General features: G+C 40.7%; 2 protein-coding genes across 2 annotated transcripts; one reads left to right on the forward strand and one right to left on the reverse strand.

Annotated features, from left to right (window-relative positions):
• The first annotated feature begins 212 nt into the window (after window positions 1-212).
• Window positions 213-5,942, forward strand: LOC307043496 (solute carrier family 35 member D3). Its single transcript, XM_079687985.1, has 4 exons — window positions 213-385; window positions 1,551-1,752; window positions 2,954-3,254; window positions 3,328-5,942. Exons 1-4 carry the CDS (start codon window positions 354-356, stop codon window positions 3,732-3,734), a joined length of 942 nt encoding a protein of 313 aa, XP_079544111.1. The 5' UTR covers window positions 213-353; the 3' UTR covers window positions 3,735-5,942.
• Window positions 5,316-15,855, reverse strand: ecd (ecdysoneless homolog). Its single transcript, XM_079687984.1, has 14 exons — window positions 15,500-15,855; window positions 15,143-15,372; window positions 14,939-15,056; window positions 14,714-14,801; window positions 14,277-14,455; window positions 13,691-13,883; window positions 13,374-13,502; window positions 13,123-13,248; window positions 12,889-12,974; window positions 12,673-12,776; window positions 11,895-12,153; window positions 11,581-11,648; window positions 11,292-11,503; window positions 5,316-6,316 (listed from the first exon to the last, which is right to left on the reverse strand). The coding sequence occupies exons 2-14, from the start codon at window positions 15,345-15,347 to the stop codon at window positions 6,080-6,082; spliced, it is 2,004 nt and encodes a 667-aa protein (XP_079544110.1). The 5' UTR covers window positions 15,348-15,372; window positions 15,500-15,855; the 3' UTR covers window positions 5,316-6,079.
• Window positions 15,856-15,937: the final 82 nt, after the last annotated feature.

The following is a 15,937-nucleotide window of genomic DNA, read 5'->3' on the forward strand; positions in this document are numbered from 1 at the left end:
ATTCCTCTCAGGAGGCTGCTGACTCACTATCAAACATTTAGTAATAAAATGTGTCAGCAAACAAAGATCATACAGTTTTGCTGTGTTCCTTGGGTGAAACGGAGTTTTAATTATAAAAAAAAGTGGCCACGGAGGATTGCTTCAAGATTTCATTATGGGAAAATAAAAAAATGAGGACCAAAGTCCATTCTCCAAGACAGAGAAGAGGTGAATGTCCGCTGCACATCAGAGAGACGCATCATTCAGCAGCAGGAGACACATCCGTAAAGACTTCTGTTACACTAAAACGGTGTTATTATCATTTGGTGATAGCCTAGGATTAGCCACCGAGGGGAAATGTGTGTATTGTAAAGATGGAATACGGCTTTAAGAGGAATTTCACATGGTAAGTAAAGTTTATTTGTATACTGTCGCGCTTTTGTCTTTTTTTTTGCGTCATTACGAAACAGGTCCACAATGTTAAAAGTGTATTTTGCCCTCTAAATGCTAAGCTAATATTCTATTATAGCTGTATGATTTTTACGAAGGTATAATTATAGCCAAAGAAAATGTCCATATGTGGGTCTGTAACATAAAAAAGTACAAAACCATGTATTCAGATTTATAACACCAAAAACAAGATATTAACGCTCTTGAATTATTGTAAATATCGATATAAACCTCAAATATTCTGTTATGAAATTAAACACTTTAATTATAGAATTCTGTTTATTATATGGACCTGGTTTTATTATTTATTTTCCTGACTCATAATGAACTTTAGTTTATGGAAGATTGTGTCGCAGTTTGGCGAAGTAAAATGAAACGCATATCAATACAAACAAACATGTTATTAAGTAATACAAGCAATAAAAACATTGAATGGAAAAACACACTTGCAGTTAACATATCAAACAAGATAAGAGACAGGTCAGGGGCTGTTTTGCTGGCAGTCTTGAATTTAAGACACATAATGTAAAATAGTTCCTCTGTAAACAGCACAGCAATAACAGTTGAGAATGCTTGAAGTCCAAATGGATTTCCTTTCTGGTCTGTAGTGATGGATTTATGTCAATTTCTCTTTTTCCCACACTGGCTTCAGATCCCAGCAGCAAGTGACCTTTGCACAAAATGACATCATGTAATTTAGGTAAAAGTTAAGATTACATCTGTTATTCTGGGAATCAGGCAAATGAGAAAGCCAACAGTGTATGTAGCCGAACTTTATTTGCATGACACTTTATCATTATTTAGTCAAACAAAGCATCCTCCTCCAGGTGTTTAAGGAACTTTACTTATTATCTGAGCATAATTTGGTTTTATGTAAATGTGAATGGAGGATTTCCTGAATAAGCGTTTTCATTTGAACACCTTTACACAGCACACAGTGAAATGTAGACTCATTTAACCCATCCTAGTATTAGGAGCAGTGGCACATACATAAGCTACTGCCACAGATGGCTTAGTTTTTAAGGTTGTGTTATTTTAACTGAAAATACCATTCTTACCAAACACATTCACAACTGTGTATTTGTAATTGCATGATTCATACTATAATATCCTTTTGTTAGTTTAGGAAGGTGGAGAAGGGGATGGTGTGCCTCTGCAAAGAAGAGTCTTTTGTCCAATCATACTCTGAAGCCCTTGGTTCCCACACTTTTCCTGCTGGTCTTGGTGATATACGGCCTGGGAGACAAGCTCCGAAACTTTGTGCTTGACATCTTCGTCCCTCAGTACCATTACCCCTATGCAGTGGCTCTCTCCCTCGCCCAGGTAGGCTGCCTGGCTCCATTCTAATGATGATTCACATTTTAATCTGAATCAATCAAATATGCACGCATCTTTGTTTGCCATTGACTACCTGTGTATTTAATTCATTATTAAAAAATACATCAATGTTACCTTATATGTTTATATATTTAAAACTTGCACGTAAAGTATGCACATCTATGAAAGAAAAAGCTGATTTACAAAAAATCATAATTTTTTATCAAAATGATCATAAAACAATTATAAATCAATTGTGTAATTCATTAATAATTCTCTAAAATTGTTCATCATTAAGATTTGTACAACTGTACAATGAAGTGCAGGGTGTTGGCAATGTAATTTTGTCTTTGCTATGAGTGTGTGTGGGTGACTGTGTGGTTTTTGTTTTGTTTGGAGGACAGGAGGGCGTGTGATAGTGTTACTGGTGGGTTGTGACCTCTATGGTTGTGACAGGAGGTCTTTAGTGCTGATTATCACCCGGCCTAATAGATGTTCAACCAAATGGCTGACCAGAAAGGACAGAGATTTCAATGTCACCGCATACAAAGGTTGAAACTGTTGCCAGTGACTGTCAATAAGTCATGTGGGTATTGCCTTTAATTATATATATGACAAGGTTTGTAAATCAAACTAGGTTAACAAAAATGAAGTGGTTTGATTTACTATGTCACATGTGCAAGTGATTTACAAGAACTGAAGTAAAGACCTGCGTGGGGGACGGCTGTAAAGGCTGAATGACACAAGTTAACACTGTTCATAGTGCACAAAGCTGTGATTAAGGTTAAAGATTAATTGCGTACTTATGCGTGTAGCTATGTCAGTGACAGAGTTTTATAAGAATGTTCTATTTCGTGTCCGCACATCCTAGCCCTTCGTCCTTCATTTGTGTGTTTATTTTGGTGATAAAACAAGCTATAGGTAAATTATGGAAACAAAACAGAAATATTTATCTAATATGATTGCAATTAATTTTCCAGCATTCTATCAACATAAAAGCTAAACATAGACATAACAATTTGTTTATGCATTCAACAATGATTTTGTAAATGACTTGTAGCAACTGGTTGAGTTTGTTGTTCAAAATCCTAAATCAGCAGCCTTATGTCAGTGTTACTAAAATACTTCCACCCCATATATTTGAGTGTTTAATGTATTTTTTTTTAATATAAACTTTAACTCTTTATATTCACATTATCTTCCCCAGGTTCTGATCTCTATCTTATTCCTAAATCTCCTCCATGTCCTGGGTCTGGTGCCTCTGAAGCCTTACTCCAAGTCGATGGGTGAGAGGGTGCTGGTGCCCTCTATCTGCAGCAGCACCCATGCTGTGCTCTCAATGTGGGCCAAAGCAGGCAGCTCCTATGCCGGCCTCTTCCCCCTCATGCTGCCTCTGCTCCCCATGGTAACTATGGGCTTCAGTTTCTCTCAGAAGCTGTCATCTTCTCCATCTATGGAAATCTCTGTACTTATGTCCATCCTGGGTGGGACTTCTTTCGTCATCACAGGTAAAATTGTTATTCAGAGTTGAAACGATTCCAAATACAATACCTTTAATCAGCTTCCTCTTTCTTTCTGCAGCCTCACAGGGACTGCCAAGTGTGGATCTGCTGGAGTACATGTATGCACCTCTGGATATAATTCTCCACAGTCTGTCTCTGACGTGGCTGGCTAAAGTGTCCGAGGCTGAGCGCCACCACTCCCCCGATGCCCAAGCCTCCATTTTTGACATCTACTACACTCAGCTGGTGAACCAGAGCTGGCTCCTGGGCCTGCTGTGGTTGCTGCACCCACACAGTCCCTGGCAGGTGTTGACTCACAGCAGCTGGCAAAGCCTGCTCTTCCATGGGTATCTGCACGCCATCCTGCTGCTGGGCATGGCGCTCAACTTCCTGGTCGGTATGTCGGCTCTGTGTGTGTCCCCGCTTGCTGCTGCACTGCTACACTCGGCGAGGCAGGTGTCGCAGCCGTTCCTCCAGCTGATGTAGTCCATTGGCTCTTATACTGTATTAATTGGACGCACACACATTGTTATGTAATCCACATTAATGGCCTCAGTGTCATTTTACTTGAAGTTTAACGGGATACATCACCACCTTTTTCCCATTCACAGTAGCCCCTGAGATAAAATACAGAAGTATATTGCAACAAGTTAATGATTTACAGTTGGCTCCAACACAATTGACATGTTTTTTTTCTTTTATTACCCAGTCCTTAGTTGTAGGGTCAAGATTACATAATTTCAAAATGAGGTAACCAAAAGAGTGCTGTTTCTATTAGATTACATATTTGTTTTACTAACATGTACTCCATATGCCCTCAACACATGTCTATTTCTAGAATACTGCACTCGATGCTCATTAACTTGGGGGAACTTTGTTTTAAAATATTTGCCAGGATGAGACAATGTCTGAAGCAACTGAGGCAAAGTGAGCACGTGTAGAGGACAGGAAGCAGTACAAACAACATTAAAAAAAAAAAGACGTCCCTGTTCCAGTTAGGTAAAGAAGAACTTTTTAAAAGCAATGAAAAGTCATTATCAGCAGTATAGGTCGCATTCACACCAGCCTTGTATAGTCCAGTTGAATCGAACCCTGGTGCGTTTAGCCGCTTGGTGCGGTTCGTTTGGGTTGGTGTGAACTCAGTCCGAGACCTCTGAAGTGAACTAAACAACCGGACTCTGGTCCGCCTACATAGGAAGTGTAGTATTTACGCGTCACAAGAACGCGGATGTCTACGCTAAAGATTTTGAAGACATCCACGGTTGTTTGGCTAAAGAGTGAAGCAGAATGAAGTGTTGAACAGTGTCGTAACAGTACAAATGCTCCGTCAACTATACATAAAAGTCAGAGCCACCTGTCGTCTGTGAAACCTCCTCCTGACTGCAGAACGTCTCTTATTATGTGTTATCATTTTTTTTAACGGACATTGTCTGATTATATAATCATATGCGCGGGCCGCTAGAGTCTGTTGATCTCCAGATTAACAGCAGCATGAAAATAACCTGCCGAAAGTGCCGATGCTCCATGGCGGAGGCTCCGGTAGAAATTGTCGGGATTTGCGTTTTTTACCCCCTTAATGTCTGACCAATGGTTGATCAGCATTTCCGAGCACATGACTTGTGTTCAAAGTGTATAGTCCGTTTGAGTTTTGCCCGTGTGAACGCTGATAAACAACAACACCAAGTTCTTGATAGCGAACAGACTTTTTGACCGTACTGTATATGTGAAATAATTTATAAAACGGTATTTCAGATGAAAATATTTATTTGCCATGTTTGTCCTTGAATGATTCTGAGAAGGGGCCACGATAAGGAACGTGGACACAGACAGTTGAATATGCTATAACTTTTTTTTAACTCAAATCCTTAGCTGAAATAATTTTTAACCAGAGGTTTGTTTGAAGAAGTTGCCCTTGAATGAATCTGACTGCTAAGGTCAGTCAGATGAAAAGGGATCGAGATAACAATCTAGTCTAGTTTACTCTTTAACTTATTACCAGAAACTAAATAAGGACTTTGTTGAAACTCCAGAGAGAATCTGTATACATTTAATAAACTGAAATAAGACTTTATTTCCAAAAATATTTATTCTTATTTTTAACAACCAAATGTAAGTTCTTAAAAAAACACCAACGATACACACATTCGAACATTACACAGAGCAGCATGTATTATAAATCCTGTGTTAACATGAAAACGGTTCATTATAACTTGCTGACACAACATTTTTTATATTATGTATACGACAGTAAAAATTATTTTGTAACTAAATACTAGATGCATTCCTTTTGACACTACCATAAACATCTTCCAATCATACATGATCGATGGCGGCATGCTATACAAAATGTGTATGCATATTTATAGCATGACTTGCACACCAATATGGACCAAACCAAAAAAACAATATTGTATTAGCCTGACCAAAATTGCATTATGCAAATGTTCTGTCTATGTCTGTTTTTTATTTATGTATTGTGCACATGTATGATATTTTTGTGAACATTTTATACCAACTGTAAGCTACAAACAATCCAATCCAAATGTTTTTGTTAATGTTTCATAATAAAGGAAATTAACCCAACCCATTTATGATTTCTAAAGTATACAGTTTCACAGTGTACACAATCATTTCAGTGAGAAATACCAAATGTAAACAGAAGTCTGTTGTTTACAATAAAAGCTTTACAGGACATCTTCGACTTCCATGAGTACTTTGCCAACAGATGTGTAATCAATGTGAATAAAGGTTTTAGCTAACAGCTTTAGGGGAAGCCTGGTAAACTGTGAATGCTGATCCTTTTTCCATGTTTAAGTACCTGAGTCTTTCCTCTACGAGGGGTCAGAGTTGGAGGGCAGGTGGATCCCCAGACTCTGCAGCAGGTTGGAGGCCGGCCCGGCGAGCCCGGCCTGGCAGCTGAGGGACTCCAGCAGGTTGGCGACCAGGTTCAGATCCACATCCAGGGGCTGGATCTCCTCCTCAGTCTCTTCCATACCTTCATGTGTTGGGAAACTGTCCGTGGCAGAGGGATGAGGGCCGCCATTGCCCAATTCTTCCTTGTTGTGATTCTGCAGAAAGGACAAAAACAGTAACACATGGAAAGACGTACATAAAAGGGATACACAAAAAGGCAACTGTTACAATTACCCAAAAATACGTAATGTAATAACTGTGACGACCCCTGCTTTACTGTCTCCTGTGGTGTGGGTATGGCCCTTTAATGTTCTCTCTGTTTGTGTCAGTACTGATTGAGGACACGTGGCTGCTGGCACCGGAGGATTGAAAGGCCTGAGCCAGAGTTTCGATCTCTCTCTCCGCAGAGGACCTGTTCTGGGAGAGCAGCCACGTCGCTAATTCTTTTGTCTTGCCTTTTTGTTTGGCTTTGGTCACGTTGAGTTTTGAAAATAATAAATAAATAAAATAAACATCTTTCATATATATATTATTGTCCTTTCCACGCGTTTGTTATGGCTAAGAGCCAGGCCATGATAGCTGGGGGCTCGTCCGCTTCCTTTATCTGTACTACTACAGCAACGGATAGGTAAGATTTGTGTTAGGAGTTGGTGCGGGTGTGTAAAGTTTGTTTGCGCATGCAGTTCGGCCGGTTTCTTTGTTTCAGCTCATTAGACCGCGTGTGGGAAGGACATTTATATTTCAGATCATTGTTTGAGGATTGATTAAATTACTTTGTGAGGTTATATTTGTTTTGTATTATATTTCGGGAGAGTGTTTGCCCGTTGTTCTTAGCCGTGGTCAGCCGTTTGTTTTTTGTTTTTTTCCTCTCTCTCTCGTTGACACGTGTGGGTTTGTTGGTGCGTTGTATGCGGAGCAGTGCGGAGCTTTCCCTTTTAGGTTTTAGCGGCGGTTCCCTTGGGTTTGTTGAGCTGGGTGTGTAGTGTTGCAGAGAAAGTGGTTGAAGCTTCGGCTTGGGAGCATGGCCGTGGTTTCAGTAGTGTTGCTAGCCTGCTAGTCGCTTTGCTGGGCCAGCGGTCTCCAGTGCATAAATACCCACCACAAGTAACTGCATGAAGGCTAGGGAGGAGATTAGTCAGTGGGATGGTCAATAGTTAGTGGGGAAACTCCAATCAAAAAGTTAGTATTGTACCACTTTGTACGTATAATAAACGCTGTGGTGTCGGTCCGGTTTGTTTTTGTTTTCCTTCTCTCTGCTTAAAGGTCCGGTGTTGTGTTCCGGTGAGGGGTCGTTGTAATATAATATGGCTGACGTAGAGGCATTCATTAAAGCTCCGTCTCAGGAGTCTCTTGGCACTTTTTCAAAAGAGCAGCTGTCTTTGATTGCTGAGCATTTCTCTGTGTCTATTGTCGGTGATAAGAGGATGAAAGAGAACATAAAAGACTATAGTGTTGACATTAAGGGAGACAGGAGTGTTTTCTGCAAAGAAAGAGGAGGTTTTGTTAAAACCTCTTTTTCAGGCTAGTGCACTTTCGTTTGAGCAGCAGAAAGAAGCAGTCCGCATATTCCTCCTTGAGTCTGGAACATAGCTTTAGCTAGGTTAAAATAAAAGCTGCTGTTCTTAAAGCATATGAACTAGTGCCAGAGGCCTATCGTCAGCGTTTCAGGTCCTGTGAGGGAAAACATAGCCAAACGTACGTGGAGATAGCGAGGGATTTGTCCACTCATTTTGGCGTTGGTTGATCTCTCTTGATATTGTTTATTTTGATAATTCATGTGACCTCATGATTTTGGAGCAGTTCAGAAATGTTCTTCCTGATCGCATTGCAACATATGTCACTGAACGAAAGGTCACTTCTGCTGCTGAGGCAACCGATGAGTTTGAGTTGCTCCATAAGAGTAATTTCAGAGAGCGTTCTGGGGTAATGGTTCTGCTGCTGTTTCGTCTGAGACACATTCAAAGCCAGCAGGTTTCTTGAACTCTGACTTTGGAAATGTGAATCACTGTAACTATTGTCATGAGGAAGGACATTGGAAGGCAAACGCTGTAAAACGCTGTTTTGGTTCTGAGGTGCCTACATTTCACTTCTGTAACCCCAATGTTTTGGCATCGTTTGCACCTTTCATTAGAGATGGATTTGTTTCATTGGTCAATGGTGATGTGAAAGTTCCAATAAAAATCTTGAGGGACACCGGATCCTATGATTCCTTCGTCGTAAAATCTGTCTTGCCTTTGTCTGATGAGACTGACACTGGTGACTGTGCTCGGAGTCGTGGGATAGGATTGAAGGTTCAACCCGTTCCTGTTCACAGGGTTTATCTTGACTGTGACCTTGATTGAAGTAGCTGTCGTGGTGAGTCCAGCTTTGCCTTTCATAGGGGTACATTTTGTGTTGGGTAATGGCTTGCAGAGTTTGGAATGGCACTTCTCCTGTACCTTTCGTCACTTGTGGTTTGGCTGGTTCTGTATCTGTGAAGAGCTCCAAGGTGGGTCCAGAGGTCACTTCGTACTGCAAGAGCGCATGTGTTGTGGCCGAATCAGTTCATGAGTTGTCTCTGGACAGCGGCTCTGCCAGGGCCATGGGGGTCCCATCTCTGTCAGAGCCTTCCCTGTCTCTGTCTCGCAGTGGGATTTTCCAGGGTCATTGCTGTGACCATTCTTTGCACAGGGGTTTTGAACATGTTTTGCCTGTTGCCGAGTTGAAGAGTACTGCTGTTTCCCATTCTGCTGGGACCTGCCATGTGAACCGGGTTGTGTGTGAAGGTCTTCACCACCTGAGTAGGTGTCGTGTCGAGTCGAGGTTGTGTTGCCTGGGGCAGATGCTCGGCATGAGCCGGAGTAGGGTCAGCCGTTTGAACGTTGGAAGATTTCTGGCTGTATGTGATTGGTAAAAGCTGGACTGGAACTATTGTGACTTTAATATATTGACTTTCATACTGTCTTATTAAATCTTTCTCGCTCTGCCCATCTTTTTAAAGTGTGCTTCTCAGGTACCTGGGTTACTAAAGATGTGGCTGGTTATTGAATTCGAGGATTGCTGTATGAAGGTCATATATCACAATTATGGTTCTTTAAGATAGGGTGCCATATATATATTTTTTGTTTTCTATTACTGTTTTTATTTTATTTTTTGGGATGGGGTTGGTTTGTTATGCCGATGGTCCTAGGGACACCGACTTTAAGGGGGGGGGGGGGTGTGACGACCCCTGCTTTACTGTCTCCTGTGGTGTGGGTATGGCCCTTTAATGTTCTCTCTGTTTGTGTCAGTACTGATTGAGGACACCTGGGGGTATACTATGAAGCAGGATTTTCGCTTAGCCGGCTAACTTCAGGGAAAACTCTGGGTTTCCGGTCCTACGGAGCTGGTTCTCTTTTTAGCAGGCTAGATCTCCATGGTAACTTATGCTGTGCATAAGAGCTCAACTCAGTGAAAGCACTGCCTGCTGACCAATCAGAGCTCAGTGTGCTGAGTTTAAAGTGATCAAGTCATATTACAGGAGAAAGGAAATACAGAAAAGCTGCCGTTGCAGGAAAGACGGCCGGCAAAAATCACTGACTGTGTGAACGTGAACATTAATAGAATATCACCTCCCATCTTCAGAGCATCTGACTATTACTACTACTTAAATATCTGCCACAACATAAGTAACCGGATCAGAGTAACATTAAGTACAGTCCGCGACATATCACATCATAATGTATCATATATTTCCTTATCTGAGCCAGCTTCTTGAGCCGTATCTGGCCGTGCAACACTCACAGTGTCACATACTGTATGCAGAAGTATTATTTTAAGCAACACATTAAGTTGAAGGAACACTCGAGACAAATGTAATTAAAGTCAGATCCACTCGTGTCTTAGACGGGGCAGTGATATCATAAACCTGTTAATCTACGCATTCAAACACTTTTTCTTTTACCAGCTGTATTCACCTTGCAGGTGCAGCTATGTGGCTTTTATCCTGGATAAAGTGTTTAAGTCGTGGATGTTTAAAGTTTAACTTCTTCATATGTCTAATATTATAGATGACTTTTCATTCAGGAAATATGACGCTGCGCTGTCAGTACGCTTCTCCATGTTTGTGATTGGTCGAATGCTCCCTTTCATGTGAACGCGCACCGAACTACATAGGGCACGGCTGGCTAGAGCGATCCACTTGATAACCCGCGTCGTAGTACCGTTCAGCGAGAGCGCGTATGTTTTGGATTAGGCCAACCGGCTAACTCAAACATATCCAGGTTAGGTTGAACCAGCTTCGTAGTACAGGCCTCTGGCTGCTGGCACCGGAGGATTGAAAGGCCTGAGCCAGAGATTCGATCTCTCTCTCCGCAGAGGACCTGTTCTGGGAGAGCAGCCACGTCGCTAATTATTTTGTCTTGCCTTTTTGTTTGGGTTTGGTCCATTGAGTTTTGAAAATAATAAATAAATAAAATAAAAATCTTTCATATATATATATTATTGTCCTTTCCACACGTTTGTTATGGCTAAGAGCCAGGCCATGACATAACCAATACAGTTAATAAATATCACATTTAAATAAAGGACAATATACTACCATACACAATTTACATTTAAAAAGTCTCACACAATGGCCTCAATGCTTTCACGGTTTAAAATGTGCCATTCTCTTGTAAGCTGTTCTGTGATGTTCTTGCTTTAAATTTGCTGCTGTTAAATACCAACCACCTATGTGCCATATGTGCTAGATGTGCAATATATATAGATGCCGTTAATAACTGTGTAATATACACCTGGCTGCTAAATCCTAAGAACTGTTACAGGATGTGTATCTTTTTTTAATTATGTAACTTTTTATTTTGTATTATTGTTTTTAATATATCATAACTTGCCACATATTTAACACATGTAACATTAAGCTGTCTGTGGCTCTTTTTCCTGCTGTTACTACGCACGTTTCCCCTCCGTGGGACTAATAAAGATATTCTGATTCTGAAATACACATTTGTTTTCCGTGTTGGATGTAAATAAGTCATGTTACTTTAAAATTGCTATACCTGGAATATGTTACAGACTATACTTTCTGTAAAGGCAATAGTAATTGTTTCCCCAACAATACCCATAACTATTTAGAAGGATACTTATGGGGATAGGTTTTATATGATTTACCGTCACATTGAAGCTTTGTCCTATATTAGTTCCCATTAGTTCCTGATCCATTTGGTCCATGTATTTTCTGAGACCGTCCAAACTATCTGTCCCGTTCATCTGTGCGTGACCAGACGACCCGACTTCATCTTCTTCATCATCATCATCATCGTCGTCGTCATCATCATCATCATCATCATCTAGATCATCTGAATCTAACTCATCTGTGGTTCCTATAAAGATTACAAAGAGTCAGAGAAAGATGTGGCATGTCGCTGCTCATTCTTTTTACTGTTACAGAACTACATACCTAGTAATCTGTCCAGTGCACTGGCCATGGAGTCAGGCTCAAAACTAAAAGGCTGCGTGGAACTGCTCCTGTGATACAAAATAAAAACAATGTAGAACCTTTAATGTAAGACTTTTGGTGGGACATTGAGCTTGGAGATATTTAGTGTGAATGCACAAACCTTGAAAATAAAATGATGCACGCGTTACATCCTACTATAATGTATACCTTGGTTAGATTAGCTGTACTTCAACATGTGTAGGCTGTGTTTCTCTCCAAATTAATATTCAATATTGTCAAAATCAATCAGGTGTTCCAGACAGATTCTTCCTCACCAGGGCAGTTCAGCCCCCTCATGCGACGACATGGCGTTGAGGAAGTTCTTCATCCCCTGACTGACTGCGACCAGGCTGTACCCGGCCTCCTCTTTCTCCTTGTCATCCTCCGCTTCCTTTCTCCTCTCCTCTGCCCCCCCGACATGCTGTGTCTGTTTGCTTGAAATAGATTTTTGGCTGCCAACATCAGCCCTGCCGCCACTCCTCTCCTCCAACATGCGCTCTAAATCCTGAGTTGTGATATCCAGCCAGCTGTCACCTGTAGATAGACGCAAACAGAAATAATGATGGGAATTACTTGAAAGGGAGAACTGCTAGAGAATGGAGGATGCATACCAAAAGAACAGAAACTAAAAAGGTAACTGGCAGGACGCAGAACAATCCCAGGTGGTAGAGACAATATCTATTTTCTTGCAATGTATTACTTTTTATAAGCCTCTCTTTATATTTAGTGAGCAAGTACAGTTGAAAAAAGGAACATTTCCACAGGCATACCAATAAGGCTTTATATTTCTATGTTCAGACATTTTGATACTTGACTTCTGCTGTCAGGGCTCAAGCTTAAGATAGATTCAAGTTGGTGTGCTATTAAAAGAGTGCCCTGTCCCACAATGTAAACTAAAGTGAAAGACATGAAGCTTGAAAGCACCAAGATGACTTTGATCATCCTAAAAATGGTATGGCTTTTTAATTGGCTTTAACTACACCCTCCCTACTTACAAACAAACAAACTGAAAGGACAATATGACCTTGTTGTTAAGATAGATTGTTCACTCACTGTCCTCTGGGGGGAGCTGTGACTCTTGTTTCTTCATCTCCTCCAGGTTTAAAGGACTGCCGGTGTTCAGCAGCTGGAGAACCTCCTCACCCGGGGACAAAGTGCTGAGACAACACACACACACAATATGTACACTCAGACAGATATCATTCAGTGTTGCAGGCAGGCATATCCACACAGTGTTCATAAATATGGATGCAGAGCCACAGTCGTTACCTTGATTTAGACGCGACAGACTGTTTGAAGAAGTTTTCCGCAGATCTAGTCAGTTCTCTGTAATGAGCCGAACCGTCTATCTCTTCCTGCATTTCACAACAATGAAAGTGAACGTCAACAGTTAGATACATGCGGAGTAGATTGCATATCTGTGATTTTTTCTAACTTAATACTCCAGGTGTGGTTCAGTTGCTACTCTTTTTCTGCCCTCAACATAAAAACGGTGTGACTTACCCGGAAGAAGCCATTTTTTTTCAGACTCTCCATGAAGCCTTTCCACTGAGGGTTACAGCTGACAGGAGCATCAGGCTCAGACGATGGCAGCCTGCACTTAGAGCATAGGATCTCAAAGCCATGGGCCTGGGAGAAATAATCAGAAAGATTAGAAAATAGAACACACAGTCCTTGTTGCATTCTACCAAAGGCCTAGTTTTATTTATCCAAAAACAGCTTGGAATAAAGAGGAAACAAATGTCATGGCTCACCAGTTTCATGCCGAGCTCATGTGCTTTGTAATGGGGGTCAGAGGGAGGAGTCAGGGTGAAGCCGCTCCTCCGGTCGGGGGTGAACTGTTGCTGCTGCAGCTGGGCGTACAGGCAGCGGGTGAATGTTACCTGAAAATACATATTCAGTGAAGTACAAGGTTAAACTTCGGGTGAAAGGTTTTCTAAGGTATTCCACAAAAGCTGAAACATACAGATGAAAAACTCAAACAGTCACTATAGTACACAACATAGAGGCAATATTTCAACGTATTTTTCTTTCTTTTGACTCGAGTGCCACTATCATAAAGTGTGTTTACCGAGGTGAGGACTCTTGTGTGAGGAGGAAAGGTCTTGAAGCTTCGACACGCCTGCAGATCTATTGGATCCCGGAGGTAAAACGCCAACACTGCAGGAGCAATGAGGTCTGGTCGCTGCGCTAACACCATGGCGATACCTGAAGGTATGAAACAGTGGGCACGATGGAGGCTACCTTTAATCTTCTCTGGGTACCTAAGGGAAGAGTAGAGGTTGGTTTACTTTATCGTTTTCGATACATTACCAGTACGTGCTGATATGTTATTTTTATCCACCTACATACAATATTTATGAGGACGTTAACAAGCTATTCTTATGCTTCTCCAAATGTTTTATCAAATGTGTAGGAAAAAACGTATGCAAAACTGATATAATTGAAACATATAAAAAAATCTGAGCTAATATGATATGACCACAGGTCGTACCTTATATTATTTTTATAATTTTATCATATATGGCTCGTCTCATACAGACATGGATACTAAGAATTAGATCAGAGCATCTTAGTGGAAAGATTTAGGCGAACTGTAAATGACAATGAATTTGAAACACATTTGCGTAATAAAAATCAACTTTTAAGACTCTCACCCCTCTAATCGCTTCCTCAGGGCTGAACAGATCTTGGGGCTTGCCTGACAGACCTCTCGATGTGCGGTGAGCAGCGTCATAGCTTCTGCCACCGTTGGTACTTTATCTCTGGAGACCCCCACTGGACTGGATTTGGAGGGAGAAGGCAGAATATGCAACCCTCCCCTATAGAGGAACACCTGCAAGAGAGATTAGTAACAATGAAGGCTTTTACCTTTTACTTCTGGCTACTTAATTTAAGTCTCAAAAATCACAGGGGTTGTTCATTTATAATCCTGCTAAACAAAACATTTAAGTATCATAATTGTTTGTTTGCTTAAGAGCTTGTTTACTGCTATAATCCAATGTAAACAATTCAATTGTATTGCTTTTTGTGCTTAATGTATACAGGATTTGTCACATAATAAATGTATTTCCATCTCGTCTAGTTGACTCACTCTGTTTTCACTGGTGTCTGGATTCAGCCACTTCGGAAGATAATCTGCTGCTTCAATGAGGAGAAATTCTCCATCATTGTCTTCAACTCTTCACAAAAAAACGTAAAAAAGACAAGAAAATAACAATATCAATTAATTTAGGTTGAAATACTGTAATATGGCAATCCAAAGATTTGGTTCTTTTTATTTAAATTTTAAAAACAAAGACCACTTTTTAAATCACACCTGGCTGCAAGATCTGGGAAGGCCTCTGTGATTTGCTGCAGGAGATAAACAATAAACCACTCGTCCTCCACATTGTCCCCAAACTGAATGCTACCTCCAATGTGAGCAGGGACACCACCTGTCAATAGAAAGAAAATATATTAGTCTTTAGTGTAGGTATTTTTATTTGCCTCAGTTCCTTTCTAATGTTGACCAAAACGTTACCTTTCTCAGGATGATACTTGAGGTTGAATGACTGATGCTGCCAGATGTATTGTATCAGAAGTGGGGCAACCTTTGCTAAAATCTCCTCTACTAGCTGTGTGAGATGCTCTTCGGTCTGCTGTAAAGTTGAACCTTGTGGCTGGACCAGAAAGAGTTTGTACTGAACCATATCCTCCTGAATCCCTCCTCTCTGAAGGGCTTCCATTGTATTCGTTTTTCAAAGACTGTGTCTAGATTTCAATAAAAAGTAAGCATGAAATATTATTAATTATTAACGGCTAAATAACAGCTACGTTAAACACAATGTATTCCTGTTGATATTCAGGACAATTTCTTGAAGATGTATGTCAACCTTACCTTGTTTTTATGAGAGATATATGTAGATGAGGTCCGGATAGATTTCTATGTGGAAAACGTATTAAACTTGTGTCATTTCTACGTACGTTGCTAGCACGCCTTCTGCCACTGTTTAGGTCCCACCGCAAATTCTACTCGACTACAACAAATCGTGTGCAACATAATAGTTCCTACCTTACATATGACCAAAAGTCGTTGTACTAGAGAAACAAAAATAAATATACATCAAACAAAATGTACAACAACAATAAAACCGATTCCTAACAAATTAATAAAACATGAAGAATACATATAATGCAGGTTCTGAAGTTAGTCGAGATACCATAATAAACCAACGACAAGCAGTTACATTTCAGGAACGCATTTACGTTGTCGACATGAATGCTGGGAATTGCAGTGAAAGTGCCAATGACCTAACGCCTATTAGTGGTAGTCCAA

The sequence above is a fragment of the Notothenia rossii genome (genome assembly GCF_949606895.1).
Source record: "Notothenia rossii genome assembly, chromosome: 6".
In the NCBI taxonomy this organism is placed as follows: domain Eukaryota; kingdom Metazoa; phylum Chordata; class Actinopteri; order Perciformes; family Nototheniidae; genus Notothenia; species Notothenia rossii.